Source organism: Ziziphus jujuba, chromosome 8 (assembly GCF_031755915.1).
Source record: "Ziziphus jujuba cultivar Dongzao chromosome 8, ASM3175591v1".
Classification (NCBI taxonomy): domain Eukaryota; kingdom Viridiplantae; phylum Streptophyta; class Magnoliopsida; order Rosales; family Rhamnaceae; genus Ziziphus; species Ziziphus jujuba.
Window position 1 is genome coordinate 29,673,676 of NC_083386.1, and position 23,253 is coordinate 29,696,928.

The 23,253-nt window shown below is 34.4% G+C and overlaps 4 protein-coding genes and 1 long non-coding RNA gene across 9 annotated transcripts; 3 read left to right on the forward strand and 2 right to left on the reverse strand.

The window, feature by feature from the left end:
- Positions 1 to 461: 461 nt before the first annotated feature.
- LOC107415006 (pentatricopeptide repeat-containing protein CRP1, chloroplastic-like) lies at positions 462 to 7,652 on the forward strand. 4 transcript variants are annotated; one of them, XM_060819714.1, is made up of 6 exons: positions 463 to 1,807; positions 1,943 to 2,095; positions 2,286 to 2,357; positions 2,546 to 3,337; positions 4,225 to 6,993; positions 7,168 to 7,652. In XM_060819714.1, the coding sequence occupies exons 1-4, from the start codon at positions 587 to 589 to the stop codon at positions 2,651 to 2,653; spliced, it is 1,554 nt and encodes a 517-aa protein (XP_060675697.1). In that variant the 5' UTR covers positions 463 to 586; the 3' UTR covers positions 2,654 to 3,337; positions 4,225 to 6,993; positions 7,168 to 7,652. The 4 variants fall into 4 exon arrangements, with proteins under 4 accessions (XP_060675698.1, XP_060675699.1, XP_060675697.1 ...); XM_060819715.1 differs by having other exon boundaries at positions 462 to 1,807; positions 2,286 to 2,453; positions 4,225 to 7,652; XM_016023254.4 differs by having other exon boundaries at positions 4,225 to 7,652.
- On the reverse strand, positions 4,309 to 5,088 carry LOC132805107 (uncharacterized). Its single transcript, XM_060819903.1, has 2 exons — positions 4,668 to 5,088; positions 4,309 to 4,610 (listed from the first exon to the last, which is right to left on the reverse strand). Exons 1-2 carry the CDS (start codon positions 5,086 to 5,088, stop codon positions 4,309 to 4,311), a joined length of 723 nt encoding a protein of 240 aa, XP_060675886.1.
- Positions 7,653 to 8,300: 648 nt separating the features above from the next.
- LOC132804928 (uncharacterized) lies at positions 8,301 to 9,581 on the forward strand. The gene is made up of 3 exons (XR_009640151.1): positions 8,301 to 8,752; positions 8,898 to 9,053; positions 9,177 to 9,581. It is a non-coding gene; the product is annotated as an uncharacterized LOC132804928 (long non-coding RNA).
- A 4,707-nt stretch (positions 9,582 to 14,288) lies between these two features.
- Positions 14,289 to 17,923, reverse strand: LOC107414996 (late embryogenesis abundant protein At5g17165). Of its 2 annotated transcripts, none has more exons than XM_016023236.4 (2): positions 17,560 to 17,923; positions 14,289 to 14,848 (listed from the first exon to the last, which is right to left on the reverse strand). In XM_016023236.4, the coding sequence occupies exons 1-2, from the start codon at positions 17,676 to 17,678 to the stop codon at positions 14,569 to 14,571; spliced, it is 399 nt and encodes a 132-aa protein (XP_015878722.3). In that variant the 5' UTR covers positions 17,679 to 17,923; the 3' UTR covers positions 14,289 to 14,568. The 2 variants fall into 2 exon arrangements, with proteins under 2 accessions (XP_015878722.3, XP_015878723.3); XM_016023237.4 differs by having other exon boundaries at positions 14,289 to 14,845; positions 17,560 to 17,914.
- A 2,648-nt stretch (positions 17,924 to 20,571) lies between these two features.
- LOC107414941 (uncharacterized) lies at positions 20,572 to 22,764 on the forward strand. The gene is made up of 6 exons (XM_016023158.4): positions 20,572 to 20,807; positions 20,924 to 21,136; positions 21,561 to 21,727; positions 22,033 to 22,114; positions 22,210 to 22,278; positions 22,440 to 22,764. The coding sequence occupies exons 1-6, from the start codon at positions 20,682 to 20,684 to the stop codon at positions 22,608 to 22,610; spliced, it is 828 nt and encodes a 275-aa protein (XP_015878644.1). The 5' UTR covers positions 20,572 to 20,681; the 3' UTR covers positions 22,611 to 22,764.
- Positions 22,765 to 23,253: the final 489 nt, after the last annotated feature.

Genomic DNA, 23,253 nt, shown 5'->3' on the forward strand with positions numbered 1-23,253 from the left:
GTTTTCTTATATTAAATCTAAAATAAAGGATATACAGGTCTTTTGAAATTTTTTTAAGGATGTAATGGATATTAAAAGGCAAAAAAAAAAAAGATTGACTGATGAAGGGGTATATATCATCATAGCTCTTCTAAAAGGGACATTGGGCCAAATTACCCATAGAAGAATGGTTATCTTTAATGGGTCGAGCCTAAGGCTAGCTCAATTAATTATAATGGGCGCCCATATAATGAAACCAATGGGTCTACATCAGCCCAAAATAAGTCACAATAGAAGAATGGTTTCTTTTTGTTATCAGGTCGAAATTTATTGGGCTAGACCTGGTTCGAAATAAAATAATAGGCCTAATCTGGCCCATATAAGTAAATAGTGCGCTTACGTCAGCCTAAATGTCACAAAAACCTTGTAAACTTTTGTTGCTAGACCCACTAATGTCAACCCATTTACCGAAAGTAAATTAATTAATTGGGTTGGGTGCTTACGTAATTTGCGATTGTTGAGCGTGTATCTATATCTGGGTAGGTTTTTTAGAACTCAAAACTTTCGGTCTCTGAATTTGAAATTCTCTGCCTGTGCTGTTAGTGACATGGATGTGCAATCCATATTTGGTAGCAATCCGCTTTCGCCATTTTCTGTTGGTGGGTTTTCTGTTCTCTGTCCAAGTTGCCACAATCGCCATATGAAGTGTACAATCTTTGGTTCCTTGAACCGCTTGAGGCATAACAAGAAGGTAAAAAATGAAGTCAATGTTTTAGCAATGGATAATGAGAGCTCGACCACAAGGAGCCCAACTGCTCCTAGAGCTGGAGAGGAACTTTCTGGTAATTCATACAACCATATGATTCGTGATTACTGTAGACGAGGAGAGATTGATAAGGCTATGGCTCTTCTTGCTCAAATGGAGGCCCTGGGATTCCACCCAAGCTCCTTCTCTTACGCTTATTTGATTGAAGCTCTTGGAAGTGTTGGAAGGACTTTGGAAGCTGATTGCTTGTTTCAAGAAATGATTTTTTTTGGGTTTGTGCCGAGAATCAAGCTGTACAATGTTTTGCTTAGAGGGTTTTTGAAGAAAGGCCTGTTAGGGGTTGGAGTTAAAGTTTTGAGGGTAATGGATGATCTGGGTATTCAAAGGAATAGAGAAACATATGAGATTCTGCTGGATTACTTTGTCAATGCCGGGAGGTTGGAGGATACTTGGTCAATAATCAATGAGATGAAAAGGAGAAGGTTTAGGCTGCGTTCATTTGTATATGGTAAGGTAATTGCTCTTTATAGGGACAATGGGATGTGGAAGAAAGCCATGGACATTGTGGTAGAGATTAGGGAGATGGGGCTTTCACTAGACAAACATATGTATAATAGTATCATTGACACTTTTGGGAAATACGGTGAGCTAGATGAAGCTGCGGAAATGTTTAACAAGATGAAACAAGAAAGTATAGAACCCGATATAATGACTTGGAATTCTTTGATAAGGTGGCATTTTAAGGCTGGGGATATTAACAAGGCCATTGACCTGTTCACTGAGATGCAGGAAGAAGGGTTATATCCTGATCCAAAGGTCTTTATTACTATTATTAGCCGTTTGGGAGAGCAGGGGAAGTGGGATTTGATAAAGAAGATTTTTGAAACTATGAAATACAGAGGGCATAAAGGAAGTGGTACGGTATATGCTGTTTTGGTCGATATCTATGGACAGTATGGGAAATTTCGGGATGCCGAAGAGTGTATATCTGCTCTAAGGTCAGAAGGTCTTCTGACTTCAGCCAGCATATTTTGTGCCATTGCCAATGCTTATGCTCAACAGGTTTTTGGTCTCTTGCATCATATTGTCAATTAGATGCAATCTGTGTTTTCCTTTGTTAAATTTTGGATCCGTTCAGCATGAATGTGGAGATAAAACGCTATCATTCATGGTCTGTATGTGTGTGTTTTTGTTCAGGGACTATGTGATCAGACAGTTAAGGTGCTTCAGCTTATGGAAGCAGAGGGCATTGAGCTAAACGTTGTAATGCTAAATGTGTTGATGAATGCATTCGGTATAGCCGGTAGACATTTGGAGGCTTTATCCATTTATCACCATATACAAGAAATTGTAAGTCTTGTACTGTTTTTTTTTTTTTTTTTTTTTTTTTTTTTTTTTTTTTGCTTTAAGAATAAGTCTTGTTTTTTGGCATCAAATCTGTTACTTAGGCATGATAAGGTTGCAGGACTTTTTGAATTTCTTCAAGCAATTTGTTTTGTTAAATAGTGAATTTCTAATGGTGTTTATTTTGTTTCTTAAGGGTCTAAGTCCCGATGTTGTCACATATACTACACTCATGAAGGCATTTATTCGGGCAAAGAAGTTCGATAAGGTGCCATACACATTCCTTGGTAGCTTTAATTGATCACTTCCATCTTTCTGCTTGATGTGGGGAAGATTAACAATAAAAGTATAAAATTGATTGAAGGTTGCTAAACAACCAACCTACTTCTGTCTGATAGAGGAACATAAAATAGAATATAAGATAAATTCCATGACAGAATCTAATTATTTGGGCAGGTCCCTGAGATATACGAGGAAATGGAACGTGCTGGGTGCACTCCAGATAGGAAGGCTAGGCAGATGTTGCAAGTTGCTATGATGGTTCTTCAACATAGAGGCATTTAACTTGGTCATTGGACTTCCTATTGTCTTTGATGCTTTGATAGTCCAAAGGCTGAGCAAATGTGGATGCAATCTGAACGAGCAGTGTGAAGAGGTGGAAATTCTGCCCCGTCTACTTCCTCAAAGACCATATGCTGGTTTTGCTGTGAGTATGAGATGTCCTCAGCCCGATTCCTTCTCAAAAGATTAGGAACTTGAGGCACCGGCCCTTGTGATGCTCAGTGATCCACCATGCCTATGAAATTCTGCATGGGAAAGAGTTCAGGATCTATGATATTCAAGAGCCACTATGAAAGCTTTTTTTTACTGGAATATTGGGAAGCATGCTAGCACGCATGCTAGCACACAAGCTAGTTCTGTCAAAAACGCTACTAAACTTGCTATGGAGGCTGTTGGTGGAACCGCGAAGGTATGCACACAATATTTTGGTGCATAACAAGGGCAAGGGAATGGATATTAACCCTGAGGGAGTTGTGGAAGATGATGGGGGAAAGAAGAAACAGAAAACTCTGGTTTAATTTACAGGGTGAAAGGTTGGAGTGGCAGATTTGCTGGACGAGTTTTTGTCCAATGATGTTTTAGAATTTGTTCTTAATTGCTTCTTAACTCAAAAGTGGAGGGTGTTTTCAAATTGCTTTTGAGAATTATAAGATGGAAAAAATTAACGGCAGATCAGCCTGTTTGTCTGTGAGTATATCTTCTAACCTCATAATATCTTTGGTCAAAAAACTGATAAAACTTCAAACGAATTGATAAGTACATGCACATTCTATTATATATATTAGACAATTATGATATGGAAAGAAATCCTTCCCATTTCACTTTTCTTATGAAGGATCTCTAGTCTTTGAATTTCAAACAATAAAAGAAAGGCAATTAGCTTTTTAAGCTACTATAAATGGTCGTTTGAAATATACAACAACAGAACCATACGAACCTATAAACCATGATATCGTTATCTACGTGTAGTGTAGGCTCAAACAACAAACGTTTATACTATTCAGTTGTTATCCAAGCTCATACGCAGCATAGCCATCCAAGCAATTTTTTTTTTTTTTTTTGTCCATTTTGTTGTCCTCTTTCCATAAGTTTCCAATTATTTTCTCATCCATGTAGATTAAACTGATAAAAATGCCATTTCAAAAGAATGAAGAATTGTAGCTTCTGCATGTTCTATTGTTCCTTTTCATTCCACTCGATTAGCCACTTTGGAGGCACTCTCATTCCTTGTTTCCAACATGAGAAGAGCCTGGTCAAAATAATATATATTGTGAATTTTGAAATTTTCATATTACTATAGGAATCTCTCTCTTTATATATATATATATATATATATGCATTTGTCATGCATGTTTTCATGTGTGTGAGAATAAAATGAAAGAGTTCATGAGTGATTTAAAGATTAGAAAGATATATGGCACAATATGGCACTTAGAACACAGATATTCTAATCCATAAGAATGTAAAATTTGACATACCAAAAAAGTAAAATAGGTTAAAAAGTGCGACAAGTGAAGCATCATTTCTTTATATTATTGCACACAAGGAAATATTACCTGTTTATTCCCTTGCAGACAACTCAGTCGTAGACATCCTGTGTTCAAATCTGCTGTTTATTGGCGAGGTGGCATTTCACTATTGATTTGCAGCAATTGATTCTAGGGAGATTCAATGTTGATTTGCAACATTGAATCCGCTGCAATTGGCAGTTGCTGTGGAGGTTGGAAGCCTGAAAACTTGTCACAATATTTTACAAGCTTGTCTTTGAGTAAAGGCCATTGGATGGTTTCACTCCCTCCATAGATTGAGGTAAGCATTGGCAGAGAAATAAGGGATAATTTCTTCAAGAGAGGGAATGGTTTTGCTTCCTGTTCAGTACCATCCTTCACAATTACGTTCTCCAATTTTGGACAATTCTCCACATAGAGCTCTTCCAACTGCGACAAACCTTGGAACAATGCTGGAGGGAAAATATATTTCAGCTTCCGACAGTCTTTCACTTCAACAACTCAAAGACTGTTCAACTTTGCATGCTCCACAGGACCATTCCATATGTGTTCAAGTCTATACAAATTGTTCAACTTCAATTCTTTCAGTCTGGTCAAGAAGTAAGATTGTGGCCTCGGTTCATCAAACTTGAAAAGCTCTGACACAGGATTTCCATCCACTTCAACCCTTTCGAGATTGTTGAGATTCTTTATCAAAGTTGAAGGAAGGAGAGGTTTAACCAAGGACAGGCACTGTTGCACACGGAAGAACTTCAGCTTTCCAAAAGATCCTTCTGGTAGTTCACCGGGACATATCTCTTGGAAATTATCATTGTGGTATATTATCAATGTTTCTAAGCTTTTGAGAATAGGATTTTCTTGGGAAGTTTGATCTTGTCCGTGCACGAGATGCGTTGCATCTTCACATTGCTCAATCTGGAGAGACTTCATTTGGCTAAACCTTTCTTTATCTTGTTCAAAAATACTATTGAATCGGGGACAACAATGGTACCAAAGATTCTCAACTCTGTTTGGTACAAAGTTTCTGAACCATTCTGGTAATGCATAGATGCCTATGTTCAGAACAAAAGTTCTTCCTTGTGAACCTAAGTTTGCGGATCTTGTAGTTTTATCACGACAAATGCATATATTAAATTGGTTCCATCTTGGAGAGAATCTGACTTCATTTGGTATGCATTCTGAATCATCAATATCAATCCTCAACACTGTCAACTAGCTCCACAAAGCTTGCATTCTCTCCTTGGTTTCCACTTTTCCCCCAGTTGGCAAAGCTGAGTTGCATGTACAACTCTTCTAATCGAGACAATTCTGATATCACTTTCGGTGGAATCCTCTTAAGATCCTTACACGAATTGAGATCTAAAACTCTTAAATCTGTCAATTGTCTTAATTCTTCTGGCAATGCCCTGATGCCAGAGTTTCCAAGACTTATCTTGAGTTTCTTGAGTTCTCCAATTGTAGATACGTCTGTCAATTTGCATGCATTGAGTCTGTCAATTTGCATGCATTGAGGGACAGCGCCCGGAGGTTTGTTAGCTCTTTAATTGATTCTGGAAGTTTGGTAATTGCAAGATTCTGACTTAAATCCAACACTTTAAGTGCTTTCTTCTTTTCAAAAAAATCCTCTGAAATTGGACTTGCATGGTGATTATTCTGCAGTAGCAACATCTCAAGGTTAGTGTACTCTTCACCATCTTGGACGAGGTCAATTTCTTTGCACATGAAAGAAACTGCTTTGTAGCTTTCAAAATTCTCTGTTGGCCAGTCCTAAACCTTGTAGGCATGTTCTGGCGCTGATGATATTCTAATTGCCTCATGACGAATGACATCATGCATTTTTATAAACCCCATTCGATCACCTTCTAACAGCAGATGCAAATCAATAAGTTGCTTGGCATGTCTATCCACACCGTCTTGCATCTTCTACTTTTCCCTCAAAAAAACCCATCCCCTTACCATACCTTAAAACATCTTTCCTAATGTTGATATCTTCAGCAAAAAGACAACATATCAGCAAGTATCTCTTTGCTTCTTCATCCTTCAAGAAATTGTAGCTAAATGTTACACAGTTTAAAAGCTTATCATCTTGATCAACAATTCTAAGATGGGATGCTTCAAGTTCTTGAGCTGCCTTTTTCCACTCTTCCATACTTTCACCTCGGAGTGCACTTGCAACAATTACGAGCGCTATAGGAAGATTTCCACAATTTTCAGCTACATTCCTTCCCACTTCCTCAAACTCCCGCGGCTCTGCAAAATCTGTACCTGCAGCCCACTTAAACAGGATCCAAGAATCTGCTACAGAGAGAAGATTCAGTTGGATTCTTTCTTGGCACATCATGGTATTACAGACTTTCTTATCTCTACTGGTGAGCAAGATTTTGGATTCTTGGGTCTTGAGGTCTCGAACAGATACTGGAATTCATATCTCGGATGATTTTAGAGGACCCCAAAGATCATCCAAGATTATAAGAACTTTCTTCTGCCCCATCAGTCTAGCACTCAGCTCATCTGCTCTCCCTTGATCAGTCTCTTTTGTTAAGTGAGATTGAGTGAATCTGTAATTTGACCTTGAATTCTTCTCACATCCTGGTCTTGGGAAACAGTCACCATAACCACACGGTCAAAAAGCTCCTGGTTTCAGCCTTTTCCCTTAGTTTTTCCAAAGATGTCTTCCCCGAACCACCCATTCCATACACCCCAACAATGAAAACCGTGTCACTTTTGAGTGCTTCCAGGACATCCACCATAGCTTTCCTTGTGGATTCAAATTCCATTAGATCACCTGTAAAAGTTGTTTGAGAAACCTGCAGAGTGGTACATGGTGTGTCAAAGGTATGGAAACTGCTTCCTTGATCAATTATGTTGCGACCTTCTTTGGCCATCTCCTTTGCTTTCTTGCTATGTGCGTAGAATGAATAAACATAGGCAAACCATTTCTTTTTGGATTTGATTTCGCTATCAAAAGTGGTCATCTCCTTAAATTTTTCATCTGTTCTCTGTATCCAGTCTTCCACTGCAGGATTGATTTGTCTTGTATTTCTTTGGGGCTCAGAAATGCGCGATTTAACAGCCTTTATAGTGGCTTCCAGACTAGTCTTCTCCTCCATGAGCTTGTTTATGTTCTTCTGGTATTTAACAAAATAATGGATTTGACGCAGAATTGGGATGCGAAAAGCTCCTACTGCTCCAACCATCAGAGAGAAAGCAGTTAGTACAATTGCTAAAGTTTCCATTGCTAGCTCAAGTTGTACTCAATCTTTATCTTCTTCTTTTTTCTTTTTTTCTTTTTTGTTTCCTTGTCCTTTTTGTTGTTTCTCAATGGTGCATGTAAATGCAGTATCAGAGAGATCAGAAAGAATGGAAGACTTGTATGTATTTGCGATCAGATGGAGGAGGAGGAAGGTTGTTATCATATTATTTTTGACGAATTTTCGAAGAAACAGGAAATAAAGTTCTGCCAAATCTTAAATATACATATTATTCATTTTCAAGCTGAGGTTGGTGTAGTTATTTTATAGTTGATCAAATCATTGGTTTCCGGATCGCCAATAACTTGCTTGAATGATGCTAGGACTCAGTACCAACTTGAACTTATTGTATGTGTGAAGATGATCAATTGGGCAAGTTCCTCGAAACAGACAAGAAATATAATACATTAAATCATCTAATATCTAGGTAAACCTGTCTTGATCAATTGAATTTCAAACTAAAGAGAAATCCCTAACATATATATATACATACATATATATATATATATACATATAGAGAGAGAGAGAGAGAGATAATATTATGGCATAAAATACCAATCTAAAACACTGCGATTTGTGGGTTGAATTGTGTTTCTTATTGCCAATAGGCCACCGACATGGTATTTAAGAAGGAAAAATTATTACAATTATTATATATATAGAAAAAAAAAAGTACGTTATATATATATATATATATATAGAAAAAAAAAAAGTACCAAAACTAATTTTGACCAATATATCCATTGTCTATATATACATATGGTATATATATATGGTAACAAACCAACCTACAATCAACTAAAAAAGTTGCTTCATTCATTATTATTTATTAATAATAATGGGAGAGTTGCAAAAATTGGTAGAAGCTTTTGAGAAAATAGCCAACTCCAAGGCAGATGGAAATGATCAGCCACAAATCAAGGTCACTGACTTTGTTGCCGCCTGCCGGCTTGCCACTCCTATTATCTTTTCCTTTAGATCCGTAGCTGATCTTGCCAACCGTGAATTTAATCGCCAGGTTAATTTTCACTAATTAATAATTATACACTCTTGATTCTTATTAATTTCAACTTTATTATTTTCCGTTTAATTTTAAGAAAATTCATAATATTCGTGTTCATATTCATATTGTATTGTAAGATTTAGATTGAGAATATAGAAAAACTCTGCAATGGGGACGACACAATTAAATCTGTTGTGGAACGTGAAATTAGCCAAGATGTTGCACAGAACGACAGCAGTAGTTGTTCAAGAAGCATAGTTAGAGCAAGACGTGCAACTGAGATGGTTATGATACTCTTTCAGACTCTCCTCCACGACCACTATAATAATGATGATAATAGGTGGTGCTCAATTCTATATATATATATATATATATACTGCAACATAATTACCCTGTTCACCAAACTAGCTATTAGCTAGGTAGTAATTTCATAAAAATAAATTTCTTTTATTAAAATTAATATATGTTTATTATTTTCCCTGTAGTGGTGGAGCTTCTGTTGCTAATTAATCCACTTATAAAAGCTTACGAGCAAACGTTCGGTAAATTCCATTTACCCACTGTAAAAGGTCTCGTTGCCAATTACTTACTGGATAATGCTCCGACCAAGTCCTAACTTTGGACAAGTTTAGGTGAAGATGGTGAGTAACTGTATCTTCCATTAGTTAAATGAAATATATTTATATTACTATACAAAAGAAAAAAAAAAAAAAGGTTAATTAAGTGAATATATGATAATGATATATGATGCTGTTGTTGATCAGATGATTCGGCAAACAAACTGATGGAAACTTTTGTGAAGGCATCAACTGTTGTGATACAAACCATTGATGAAATATATTTATCATCCGATGAGGGATATGAGATGCTTAAAGTTTTAATCTGAACGTGAATTTCATTCATCAACAATAATAAATAAAACACAATCCTATGTTCTGCTGGAGTCAGAATATTGAAACTCATCAGCAAATGATTTGAATCTGATTATCCAAAGAGATATGAGTTTCTTATGTAGTGGTTTTTTACCATCAAATTTGTTGATTTTGCATCATGTTGAAGAGCGCGCGTGTACGTTGAGGATAATTTGAGCTTGCTATTATATTTTTACTTGATTTAATTGGTACGTTAATTTTGATTTGTTCATTTATATATTTAGATTAAATTGTGTCTGACTGGCTAGCTACCGCATTATATATTGTTTAGTCGACTGGGTGATGAGTTATAGCTGCAATATTAGTTTATAGCAAAAAATTCAATTTTAAGTTAATTAGATTTTGATATTACCATCATGAACCAAGTACATCTCCAAAATGAGTTTAATCCAACATGCAGGAATAAAATTTAAAACATATATATAAATATATAACAATATCATATTCATATCCAAGAAATTTTTCTAGGTATATTAGGCGTAATATTTTCTCCTGGCAACAATATTCAGATATTTATTTATTTTGTGGACGTCAATGTTGGCTATTTTGATCTTCAAATACAAATTTCAACTGTGAAAAAGAAATTATCATTTGTTCTACAATTAATTTATTTCCTATATGGCTTCCCTTTTAAAAAGATAAATTTTTAGGAGGTTATTAAGTGTAGTATTTCTATATATATATATATATATATATATATGGAGAGAGAGAGAGAGAGAGAGAGAGAGAGAGAGAGAGAGAGAGAGAGAGAGAGAGAGAGAGAGAGAGAGAGAGAGAGAACTATACATACATATATATATATAAAACATTTCATTTTATTACATTAAAAAATTAAAAACAGAAAATTTGTACACAAATTTAGTAGCTTTTTACTTCCTTGTTAGTGTAATTTTAATTACTTTCATCCACCGTTTATTGTACTTTTTGTCCTTTCTATATAAACACAGAATTCGTATTTTTCTGTCTTTCGGTTCACTATTTTACCTAGGTTTGACTAGATATTTAATGGCTTAAGCAAATACAACTCCAAATTAAAGTGACTTCGTTCGGATTTTCGGGTTTTATTTGAGATAGATTGTAGGAAAGAAGAGAAATTACAAGTCTTTAAAATATATATCTAGAAATGTTTTCATCTAATTTTTAGGGGAAAAAAAAATGAGACGTCTTTATGTAAACAAAGTTTTAGTAGGTCAAGAAATAATGTTGTTTGCTTTTAATAATATTGAAATTTTAAACGATAAAAAAGTCCAAATAAAATTTAAACTTCAACCCAAATGGCATAACTCTCGTTGCAAGCCAGAAAGAAAAAATGTGAAGGTCTAATTCGATATATTAAAGTGATACTTAACTAAATAAATAAATTTCAAGATTATGCTAGTTGGTATTCAGAACAAACCAAAGATTAGCAAGTTCAGCAATTAAGGGTGGTGGAAGAGAAGTACGTACAAAAAATAATAATAATAATGTTTACTATAAACCAACCCACAATCATAGTGGTTTTTTATTTTTTAATATGTTATACTGTTTTTTCAAGTCTCTACTCTACCCAACCAACAGAGGCTTCGCTGCATTGACAGGGTTTAGCGGCCATATGTACAAGCGTGTGGAAGAGAGGGTGGTTGCACAAGCTGATTTGGTGCCATTGACCTTCGTCGTACTGAAGACTATCTGACGTGGTGCGATGGTTGTATGACTGAAGACTTTTCTACATGATGCAAAATGCATCCCTATATATATATATATATATATATTAGCTTTGGGTTTAGAAAGCACAAAGTTGTCCATGGTGCTTGGCCTCAAAGAATGAAATTAACACAATCGGAATAATTCTGAATATATAACTAATCGCCATGCCGAATTTGATTTCCAACAGGATCAATAGGACCCAACTCCAACGAGCAGATCATATTTACAGCTACAGAAATGGCCATATATATTCCCACCAAGGTAATCACCCATTTTAAAATTAACAAAATATGTAACATATACTACTTCTATATAATATATTAATTTGATGGGTACTTTTATATAAATAAAGTATAATCGCAGGAATATATATTGGAGACAACAAAGTGATCCCTTCACGAGAACAGAAGAAGAGAAATCCAATTCCAACTCCATTTATATTCGAAAAGACCAGGAACTTGCAACACCAGCGCTTCTGACCCACCTGAGAAGGTCATCGAGCGTGCCACTTCTATGCTACATGGCAACGGTTTCGGGGACTACCATGTTTCCCACAACAACTGCGAGAGCTTTGCTGTTTACTGTAAGACTGGGAAACGTGCCAGTGCCCAAGCTGATTCCTACATGCTAAGCACGGTTCACCGTATGAGAAGCATGGTTCACAATACGCTAAACAAGGTTAAGCACAAAACCCACAATGGTCAGCTAAAGATCAGCCTAGATTATTCCGTTGCATAACATATCAGACAAAGACGTCCGTCTGATTATAATAGCATTGTTGACATAGCTTAATATATAATGTTGATGAAATCGAAAAAGAAAGAGAAATCCAAAGTAAACAAGAAAGAAAAAAACAAAAAAAAAAAAAAAAAAAACGGAGAGGAAAAAGAAAGAAAGAGAAAAAGTAGAAAAAGAGTTGCAATTTTCCTGGAAACTTGGTATTGACTTTCCCTTCAATAATAGACAGTATTTATACAAAGATAAATTGCGCACCCTTACCCAGCACCTAACCAAATCGGTTGAGACTTCTATCCAAAAAAAAAAAAAAAAAAACCAAATCGGTTGAGACTCCTAACCAAGTCGGTCAAGACTTTTCAACTAAATCTGCCACAAATGTTAAGCGACCACTTCCCAATAGCTCAATTTTAAGGAATAATGTTAATTTAATATGGTATTAGAGTTTGGAATTTTATACTCTTATATGTTTAAGTCACACTATTATTTATTAAAAATAATTAGCACTTCTAATGACCAAAGTAGCCTACAAATGAATAAAATATTGACATTGTTTTATATTCAATATTAAATTTATAGTTTGATATTTAATATTAATGTTTTAAAAGACATCAAAAGATATTAGGTGCATCTAAACGTGATGTGTTTAGATAAAATATCGTATAATAATAAGGTTTAAACAAAGACGGTCAACTTAGTATTGACAATTTAATGTGCACTTTTTTTGTGCAAGGCTTTTTATTCAACTTTTTTTTTTAATTTTTCAAAAATTTATTTTTTTGAAAAATTTAAAAAATAATTCATAAAAAATTAGAAAAAAAATATAAAATATAAAACAATAAAAAAAAAATAGTGTTAAAAATGGAAACCTTTTTAAAATCAAGTTTTTTTCCCTTTTTTTTTTTAAAAAAAAAAGTAAAAATATAATATACAAAAAAGAAAATCTTAAATTGGAATCCAATAAAAATTTAAATAAAAGTTAATTAGACTATAAGCATACCTAAAATATATATAAAAAATATATATTAATTTAGAAATTATTAAATAATTTGTAAATTTATAATAGATATATATATATATATATACACTTTGATATTGATCGGATTACTTTGTTTAATAAATAATCTTATAATAATTAAAATAATAATATAATAGCATAGTGCCTTTTTATATTTAGGTTTCGCATAAACAAGCTTAGGTTTAAAACTTGACCCTACTACCTTACAATGCCTTACATTCTTTAGAACCCTGTTCAATGTTAAACTTGCTTTCTAGTAGCTTTTATGCTTTTAGGAAAAATGTAACGAGGCTTACTACAACTGTATATTTACTTGTATGTTCTCATATACATATATATATATATATATATATATACAATGGCTGCGGCCCAGCGTCTTTTGAATCCCTACCTAATACAAAGAGTCAAATACCATTTGGTTTTATTTTATTATTATTTTTTTTGTTTGGGACTCTTTTCACTTCAGAACTGTTACTCCTGTCAAAAGTTTTTATGAGGAGATGGATCATGCTGAAGAGGAGGATGAGCTACGATAATAATTGTTATATTTCTTGGGGCCGGATGATCAGTTTATGCCAAATGAATTTTTCGACTTTTTTTTTTTTTTTTTTGGGTACTTATATGGTTAAATGACCATTATTCAGCAAGGGCCAAAATATGTCTTCGACACTTGCACTGGCTCATTTTGGACAGAAATTGGATTCCGGTGAACGTATAACCTTTATATAGGTCCCATGTTGAGTTGTTATACTACTACTCAAATAGCGATGATAACCCTTTTGAATCCAAATAGAAATAGTCAAATACCATTTATTTAGGTGTTTAGTTTAATTTTCTTGTTTTCTTTTTGGCTCTTTTCACTTCAGAACTGTTTCTAAAGCTCCTGTCAATAGTTTTTATGAGGAGATGTATCATGCTGAGGAGGAGGTTGAGCTACGATAGCAATTAATTGTTATATTCCTTGTGGCTGGATGAGTTTATGTCAACTGAATTCTAGTCATTTTATTTTTTGGACTCCGATATGTCGCTAAATGACCATTAAGGGCCAACTATAAATATGTCTTCAACACTTGCATTGGCTCATTTTGGACCGAAATTGCATCCTAGTGAAGCTTTCAGAAAATGGGCCAATTGTGTATATATTTTTAATCATATAAATTAAGCAGGGAAGTGGGAGATTTTCTACATATCTGCTGTCAAAGTAAATTAATTAGTAAATTAAAAACAAAAAAGTCATATCGTTACCGATCAGAATTATAAGGTTGGATAAATACATACATGCTTATTTCGAAGCATATACACCTTTTAGAACACTGCGATGCGCATTAGGAGCGGTCAGCTTTATAGTTTATCTTACAAGCCATGATCTTTCATGATCTACTAAAATACCCTCATTTACTGATTTGAGCTAAAAGTTTACAATATGTTTCGGTAAGCATTTTAATACCACTTAGGGGCAATTAAGGATGAATACAGGGTCAAAAAGGTGACAAAAGTAGGGCAGCTTTTTCACAAGCACAACATAGTATGTCATACCAAGATACCTTGAAATACATAGAGTCCACAGCCATTAGATACATAACAGGGTTCATAGCTACCCAGGAAAGTTGAATATATCACATTCAACTCCCAACTTCCCCACTGCACCAAGTACTACAATAGGTTGCAGCACGCAAAATCTAGTTTTATTTATAATATAGTTGTTCAACTGTTCTTATAAACTCTGAAAACCCCAACCTATATATGTTATATAAGAACGGATTTTTAGCCACTTCAGCAATTGCCTTAGTTGTGATGAGGCTTCTCCAAGTCCTCTATGCTGGTAGGGCGGAACCAAGCCTTCTGCTCCAGCACGGAGCCCTCACCACCATCCGAAGAAGAGGCGTGTAACCCACGCTCCCCACCTGCGGCCGAGGTGCTCTCGGTCGCAGGCCCAAATACCCCAGTTTTGGGATGTGGTGCCCAGTACTTGTCCGATTGAGGCTGAATCAGTTCATCCGGAACCACACTTGGTCGAATCTGCTCATCAGGATTCTTGTCGTACGCCGAGTTGTGAACAGCCCTGCTAAAATGCAGTAATATGAACTTGTTAATTACCCATGAACTCATCAATCCAGTAACGTAAACAACAACATAAAAAAGTAGCTCAATGATTTTTAGTAGGCAATGAACCACGTTTTGGCTTACAAGATATCAAGGACATTATAGTAATTATTCGTTGTAATTTGGCCTTCATTAATTAAAGATGAGGACCACCCACTTAACCTTCCTCCAGAATACTACAAAAGAAGATGGTAGGACATAGTTCTCTTACCTAATAATAACAGTGTCCTAATCAGCTTTCGAAAGGATAAAACATATATCCCTCCCACCACCCTGTACCTGTTACCTTCTTCTCCCGCACGTTGGGCATATATGTTTATCTAATCAGATTAGCTTTTTACCAAAGCGTAAAAGATGGCTTGGGGCTAGGTGCCAACCATGTGGTGTTCATTGTGATGGGTAGGTGTCCGTGTCACCCATCAACAATATTCAAAGTGCTTTGTGCCCACCATAACGTGATGGTGATCACGTGACCAACATCTGACCCCAATAAGATAATGACTGGAAACCGACCCAACAACTTTTCTCTTTCAAAAAATAAATATTAAGTTTCATATCAAACAATAAATAAATAAATAAATATTAAGCCACGCATTTTCCACGCTTGGTAATACATATTGAACGGCACGTTACGGTGATCTGAAAACCCGACAAACGAGCGTCTATAAGATCTTGTCACATGGCAGTTGACTATTTGTCCACATAGAAGCATCATTATCTCTAATTTTGTTAAAACCCAACCTTTCATATAGACACTAGGTTAAGGATAACAGGTGGATAACGTTCTGATCCTTCATGTATACATCCAAAAACAGGAGAGAAAAAATAAATAAATAAATCTTCAAGGAGGTCAAAATCAAAAAATTGCAGGTTATAGAAAGGTTATAAAATATCCAGAGTCGCAGAATCCACCTCACCAGCTCTTCAAGATGACATTATATGCTGGAGTCTTAATGACCATCCAATCAGTATAAGCTTTATTTTAAAAAAACAATTTCTCTTAGTGCCAGAATAACTACTGATAGGGAGAGATTTACGGCTTAAAAAGCAAGCAAGGGAAATTCTTGCAGCAAAAAAACAGACGTGAAACTTCTACACAAGGGAGACGAAAAAAAAGTCGGAGGTATCATATGCTTAAAAGTAATATTTTTCTTCTCATAATTGACACGTAGACACACCACGGGGCACCGTAACTCAATTCCATACCAAGAAAGTTGCCGATGCAGGGAGCAGAATATAAATTCATACAAGGAAAAGAAAAAGGGCAAAATAAACATATGTATGACATTTAATACACCATGGAAATATTAGACAGCTTATAATGCTACATAACTATAACAAAATATTTCCTTCAGCACTATTCAAAAGTATGGCAGATTATTTATGGATCTAGCGTTTAATTCTCTACCAATATCAGGTAGTGATGTAAGATTGTAATAGAATATGTCCTTCAGCACTCTTCATTCAAAAGTATGGCATATTATTTATAGATCTAGCATTTAATTCTACCAAAATTAGGTGTCGATATACTCCATAACTCTGCCACTTCTATTCCATAAAAAAGGTAAATATATTACTCGTACGTAGTATATATTTTATTCAATAAATAAACCCCTTCGCATTCTATTTTTCTACGAAACTGCAAAAGTGGAGGTGCAGAAGCCAAGCCATAGTAGTAAATGAACTCAATCTCAACAACACAGATATTCTTCCTCAATTCTGAGTCCGAAGAGGCAGTCTCAATTGAACCTTTAATTACCATTACCCTAACAAATTTCTTTATTTACACTTGATAAACTATCTTAATAATGCATCGAGATTTCCATTAAAAAAGGCCATTAATGCTAATTACATCTTACACCAAAAAAAAAAATATATATATATATATATGCTCATATTATGTCGTCAGGCACTTAAATGGCTTAGAGTATCAAATTTTTTTTTTTTTTTTTTGGGGTAAATATCAAATTTCTCACTTTGAAATGGAAAACAGAAAAATATCGTGCGATGGAGATTGGTCGTTAAAGACATATCGGTGGACACATGTGCAATAAAGGTGATTTAAATCCGTCCTTATCCAAACCTCACTTAGCAGTACGGTGGGATGCTCTATGTACGTACAAAATACAAAAAACACTACCCTTTTTTTAATTTTAAAATTCCATGAAAATGGAGTCGGCTAAAAATAAATCTGAAGATCCAAGCTCTTCAAACCATTGTGGCAGAAAAAAAAAAAAAAAAAAATGCAACTCCCAAAAGAAAATAGTCGGAAGCCTAGCAATATATCAGACAAAATCGTCTCAAAAAGAAATTGCAAAAGACCTTATTGAAGACGTAACTAATTAATTTATTCCTTTTTCAAACAAAACTTCTTTTTTTTTTTTTTTTTTTTTCCTCTTTCAAATCATCACTGCCTTCCGAAAAAAAAAATTTATGCAAGGATTTTTCTTTTTTCCCCTTATCCAAACAAAAGGAAATGAGAAAGCAAGCGACGATTTAGTTGCAGTAATTATATATATATATATATATATAAATACGAACAATAAGCTCAGAAATAATCAACAACAAAATTGAAAACCAAATTCACCTACTCCATATCTAATTGACGACCAAAAACATCAGAAATTTGAACTATTAATTCCAGAAAAATAAGTATGATTTATGATAATATACCTGATAGACAGAGCAGGGGAAGAGACAGAAGCTTGGTGAGTCGGATCGCGGATCCAGATCTGGTTGACCACTCGCTTCCCAAAGTTCGCGATCCCTCGGCTACTCGAATTGGCGGCCATACAATTGAGACTAAGCAGCAGTTAAACAACAGAGAGAGCAGCTCAAAAAGCTTGACTAACACTCAGAAAGAAAGAGCGAAAGAAGGGGACTGAGTTTGATTTTTAATTATCTCCAAGAAATCGTTCTTTATATAGACAAGGAGGAGAGTGGAGGGAATGAATGAATGGTAAGTGTGTCGTTGTGTGCGGGCGCGCGTGTGTTTGTGCTGTCTGTCTTTACCCGCCCAAGAGTCTCGCTACCTCAGGCTGTACCTAACCCCCTCCCACCCGTACGCTTTTACTAGTACCAAAACGGTACCGTTCGAATATTTATGGATGGAATATTCTAGTCTCCGTTGAAAATTAGAAAACGGCGTTATGAAAAAAGGTCGATTTTTTTTTTTTCTTTTTTGGCAATAAGTTGCAAAAATTAAACAATTTTTTTTTTTTTTTTTTTTGGGTAATAAAATTAAAAAGTTGTTGGATGACGGTCGGTCATACAAAGCTCACCGCCTGTGCGAAATGACCGTTTTGTCCCAGCGAGAGTTAAGACTCTCTCTACTCTTTTCGATTCCTTTGACCGTTTCGATTTCGTTTAGTATCCAATTTGGCACCTTTCTAATGCTAATTTAGACGAATATTCGCGACTTATTTGCCATCTTAACATCTAAGGACAAAAAAAAAAAAAAAAAGATAATCAAGATATTATTTTTATATTTGGCTGCCCAATTTAGACCTAGACTCAAATTAGAAAGAGGTCAAGTAAAAAATAATAATAATAATAATTAAAAAAAAGTCTTAGCGGATTATTAATTAAATAAAAATAAAAAATAACTGAGCTGGATAAAGTTCGTTTTCCACTTCCTTATATGCTTAAAAATAGTAAACAACTCCATGCCACGGAGTTTATCTTTTTTGAAAATTAAAATTATTAAAAACCATAGCATTGAGTTATTGACTAAAGACTAAATAACTAATATTTATATAATATACTTTTTGCTAAAAAATATTTATAGAATATCACACCCAGTGTTTTCTCCAAGTGGATGGTCATTGTTAGTATTTTTTTAGTTCATCAGTTGGACGGTCATATTATGCCAGTAGAAAATTGTGATTTATTATAATATAATCAACAATAATTTCATTTATAACATAATTAATAGTAATTTCATTGAAAAAAATAATTATAAATAATATGCCAATACACGTGCATGAATCGCCATAAGCCATCCATTTTTGTCTTTTAAATATTAGTGGTGCGTCAGGCCTCTGAATTGTACTATTTTAGAGTAAAGGAGTCCTCATGCTTCATACCCTATTGTTGCCACGTGTAATGTGAATAGAATCTAGTAGATTTTAATTTTTAACAATTATAAACTTATAAGTTATTGGAATTTTTTTTTTTTTTTTTTTTGGGTCGAATATAAGTTATCGGATTGGTGTGAGAGATTTTTATAAGATATTCATGAATCACGTTATCATTTTTTTTTTTTTTTTTATATATGCTTTGAACTGTCTCTAGTGGAGTAACATGTGAGATTTCTTGGATTCAGTTTTTTTAATTTATATTAGATTTATGTTACCTTATATGTAATTCTGCAATAAACAATTTAGGACTCAAAGGTTTGAGGTAATAGCCCAAGCTCACATTAATCAACATTTTTTTATTCTATATTTGTTTTCCAATGATTATTAGGAATTAAATAGGAATTGAAGGTTTTAACATCATTTATTTAGATAAGGATTTTTTCTTATGAGATGAGTGAATGTTTCTCAAAATGGAAACAATTTTGTAATATGAGACCCAAAGAAAAGCAATAAGTACGATCAAAGTTCACAGGCCTAACCAACTTTCTAAACAAGTCACGGGCTCAACAAAGTATGGAGATCAATTGAAGCCCAACAAATACTTCCTGGGCAAATGACAAAAAGGCCCACAACCGTTTCACATTGATATGTAAGCCCTAGGCCCCAAAACTTTTTTTTTCACCCTCGGCCCAAAAAAATTATAAAATTCAAACTCATTGTTTGGAGTTCATAATCCCCTGGGAAAGTTAAAATGAGAAAGGTATTATTTTTTAGGACAAAATTTTCAACATTAAATTCTCTACCTTCAATACCGAAAACAAGCTTGAGGTTGGAGACTAGGAATTTATTTTATTTTATTTTTTTGCAAGCTCACAAATTCTTCAAATAATTGGTGAATTTGGATTCAAATTTTTGAACTAATGTTGATATAGTTCTTAAACTTTTTTTCTTTTTTTTCAGAAAGAATGTGAACTAGGAGTGGACAAAAATCCATCCAAACTGATTAAATTAATGGAATAGAATTGGTTTAGTTCGGTTAAATTTGGATTGAAAATAATCGAAACCAAACCATACCCATCATATATATTTTATATATTTTATATTATAATTAATTATATTTTTAATTTATTTTTATGTTTATTTAATTAAATATATTAAGAATATTAAATACAAATTACCAAAAAATAATAATATTTTTAAAAATTATCAAAAAATAAAATAGTATCAAACCGAATCAAATTAAATCACCTATCTTCAATTTAGTGTGGTTTGCTTTTCTTTTATAATTTGATTGGATTCAATTTCTGAAAAATTAAAAAAACTGACTGAACCAAACTAACATCCCGCCCTAATGTGAACTAGGAACCCATGTTACCGTCTTAAAACTGAAAAAGGAAACAGTAAAATTAAGAATTTTATTTTTTTAAAAAAAATCATTGCTTATTCATTGCATTTTCAAGTTGTCTCCAAAAAAATAAAATAAAATACAGAAGAAGGTGGGGAAAATATAGTTCATATACAGAATATGTGGCTGGCTGTAAAAGAGACAGCGTGGCTGTATGGGAGTCCACCATCTTCCGATGCCAAACAAAAGTTATCCGTTCATGCAATCTTGTCCACAGCTCCACAAGCCACCACATTCACTGCCACACACACACGCACTCTCTCTCTCTCTCTCTCTCTGTGGACTGCGGTTGAGTTTCTTTGGTACCAAAAATGTCGTCAGCTGTGGTTGCTGGTGGTTCATCTTCTTCTTGTTCTGCTACCATCAACAGGCAATGCCACTCCATCAAGACTCCTGCAATCCTCCCTTCAAAGCCATTGCCATCCTCACAATCCCAGGTATGAATGAATGGTTCACCATTGTTTCACCTTCGCCCGAAGCAACCCATTTTTTCTCTTCCACCAACCCAAACAAGAAATTAAGGAAAGTCTTTACTCTTTCTGTATCTCCATAGAAAACTACCTTCCAAGGGCTGTCACTTCAAGAGGTGAAAAGGGGTGTCTCAGATTCCTTTATAGCTCAAAATAGAAGCGGTGGTTTCACCAGCGTTAGAAAGCTAAATATCAAAGCCAGAACTGCTGGGGCTTCAAAGACCATTGAAGCTGACGTTGACAAGCCATTAGGCCTCACTTTGGGTCAAAAGTCTGGTGGTGGTGTTATCATCACTGTAAGTTTCATTTAATCTATGTTTTTCAATCTTAAGCTGTACCTTTTATCATGCAAAGAATAGAAAGATAAAGAAAAATTTTGGTTGTATTCTTGTTAGTGTTCTTTCGCAATTAGGGATTCTTTTGAGAGAATTTATTACCTTTTAAGTGTCAAACTCCATGATTGCTCGAGTGGGAGTTGTTGCTCCAGCAAAAGAGAGATTGGATTGGATCGGATCGCCTCCAAAATTAACTTTTAAAATCCCCGAATTGGCTCATTTATTGCTATAAGCCATGTGCTTCTGGGGGAGGAGTAGACAGCTTATAAACAGATTATTATTATGTTTTGATTATCCTCCACCATTATATATATATATATATATATATTGCCAACAGAATTTTGTGATTATTTGTGATGGTTTGCAGCTTTTCTTTTTGGTTTAGGCCGTTGATGGAGGTGGCAATGCTGCAAAGGCAGGACTAAAGGCAGGGGACCAAGTCCTCTACACTAGCAGCTTCTTTGGGGATGAATTATGGCCAGCAGACAAATTGGGATTCACTAAAACTGCTATCCAAGCAAAGCCAGACTCTGTCTACTTTGTTGTTAGCAGGTTCTCTCTCTTATGTTTATTTCCTTATCATCCTTCACTTCTTTTCTCTGATATCACAATTAAGACATGCTGAGGCAACAAAGCAGACATTAGTTTTAGCTAAAAGAGTTTACATTGAATGTATGCTCTCCCATTGTTCCTACAAAATGTCATATCGGTTAGAATTCAAAGTTCATATTCACAAAGCCCATCCATAAAATGATCATAGTTTGATCAGAACGTTTTGCTCAAAACAATGCCATCTGTGTTCAATTAGTTGAAAAATCCTTGTATGATGATCAGTAAGCAAATTTTTTTTTCTCCAGAGGTGCAGATGTAGATGTTAAACGACTACCAAAACGTCCTGCTCCTCCCCGGTTTGGAAGGAAACTAACTGAGGCTCAAAAGGCAAGCATGAATATGGAATTATAAGCTTCAAAAATGGTTTTTGAATGCAATATCATTTTGTTGTTTCTAATCTAAGTAATTAACCATTTTGACAGGCTAGAGCTACACACATATGCCTTGACTGTGGATACATATACACATTGCAGAAACCTTTTGATGAGCAGGTACATGATGAAAAGCTTATCTCTAACTTGTAACGTGGTTTTTATCCTGTATTTTACATTGAAAACCAGTTTAAACCTATGCAAAATGGAAATTATTACCAGTTAATTCTAAACTTTGGCAAAACGATTGAGGAATTTTGTGTCTCGTGTTTTTTATGTAGCCGGATGGATATGTATGCCCTCAGTGTCAAGCACCAAAAAAGAGGTTTGCAAGATATGACGTGAACACTGGAAAACCAATTGGTGGAGGATTGCCTCCGATTGGGGTCATTATTGGTCTGGTGGCTGGTATTGGTGCAGTTGGAGCTCTGCTTGTTTATGGTCTTCAATGATCTTGTTACCTGTATAAAATCACGCGTTTATAGTCCTTTTTATCTTTGGTTCCTTATCGGTTGATTACAATCAGCCTTGTCTTCTGGGCTTTATAAGTATATGTATTTGACACTGCCTGTTTAGTTAATCAAATGTTGCAAAAAGTTTTCTTGAGGTTTTTTTATTTTATTTTATTTTATTTTTATCTAGGAGAACAACACCATTACATATATATTGGACTTTTATCTCATTATTTAGTATATTGTTTCCCTAATCAACTTGTTCTTTTAGACTCTTATAATGATTTCATTGTAACATGAGAAACTTGAGGCAATTAGTGGAGTAAAATATCTTATAAGTACAGATTGTTAGCATCAGTTAATATAATAAAAGTGAATAATAATTGAGTTTATAAAGTAACATAATATAGATGACGAAAAAAATTAAAATAAATGTATATAATTCTCAAGAGGGTGGCTAAGGTTACACTCTAATTAACCATCAGGAACATATATATATATATATATATATAAATACATATACCAGAACGCTAGAAGAAATATTAACATAAAGGAATTTACTTTTATTCACCAAGAAATTTGAATTGGCATGTTTATGTCTTCGAAATTGGAATATGAGGTTTGGTTGAAAACGAACGAGGTG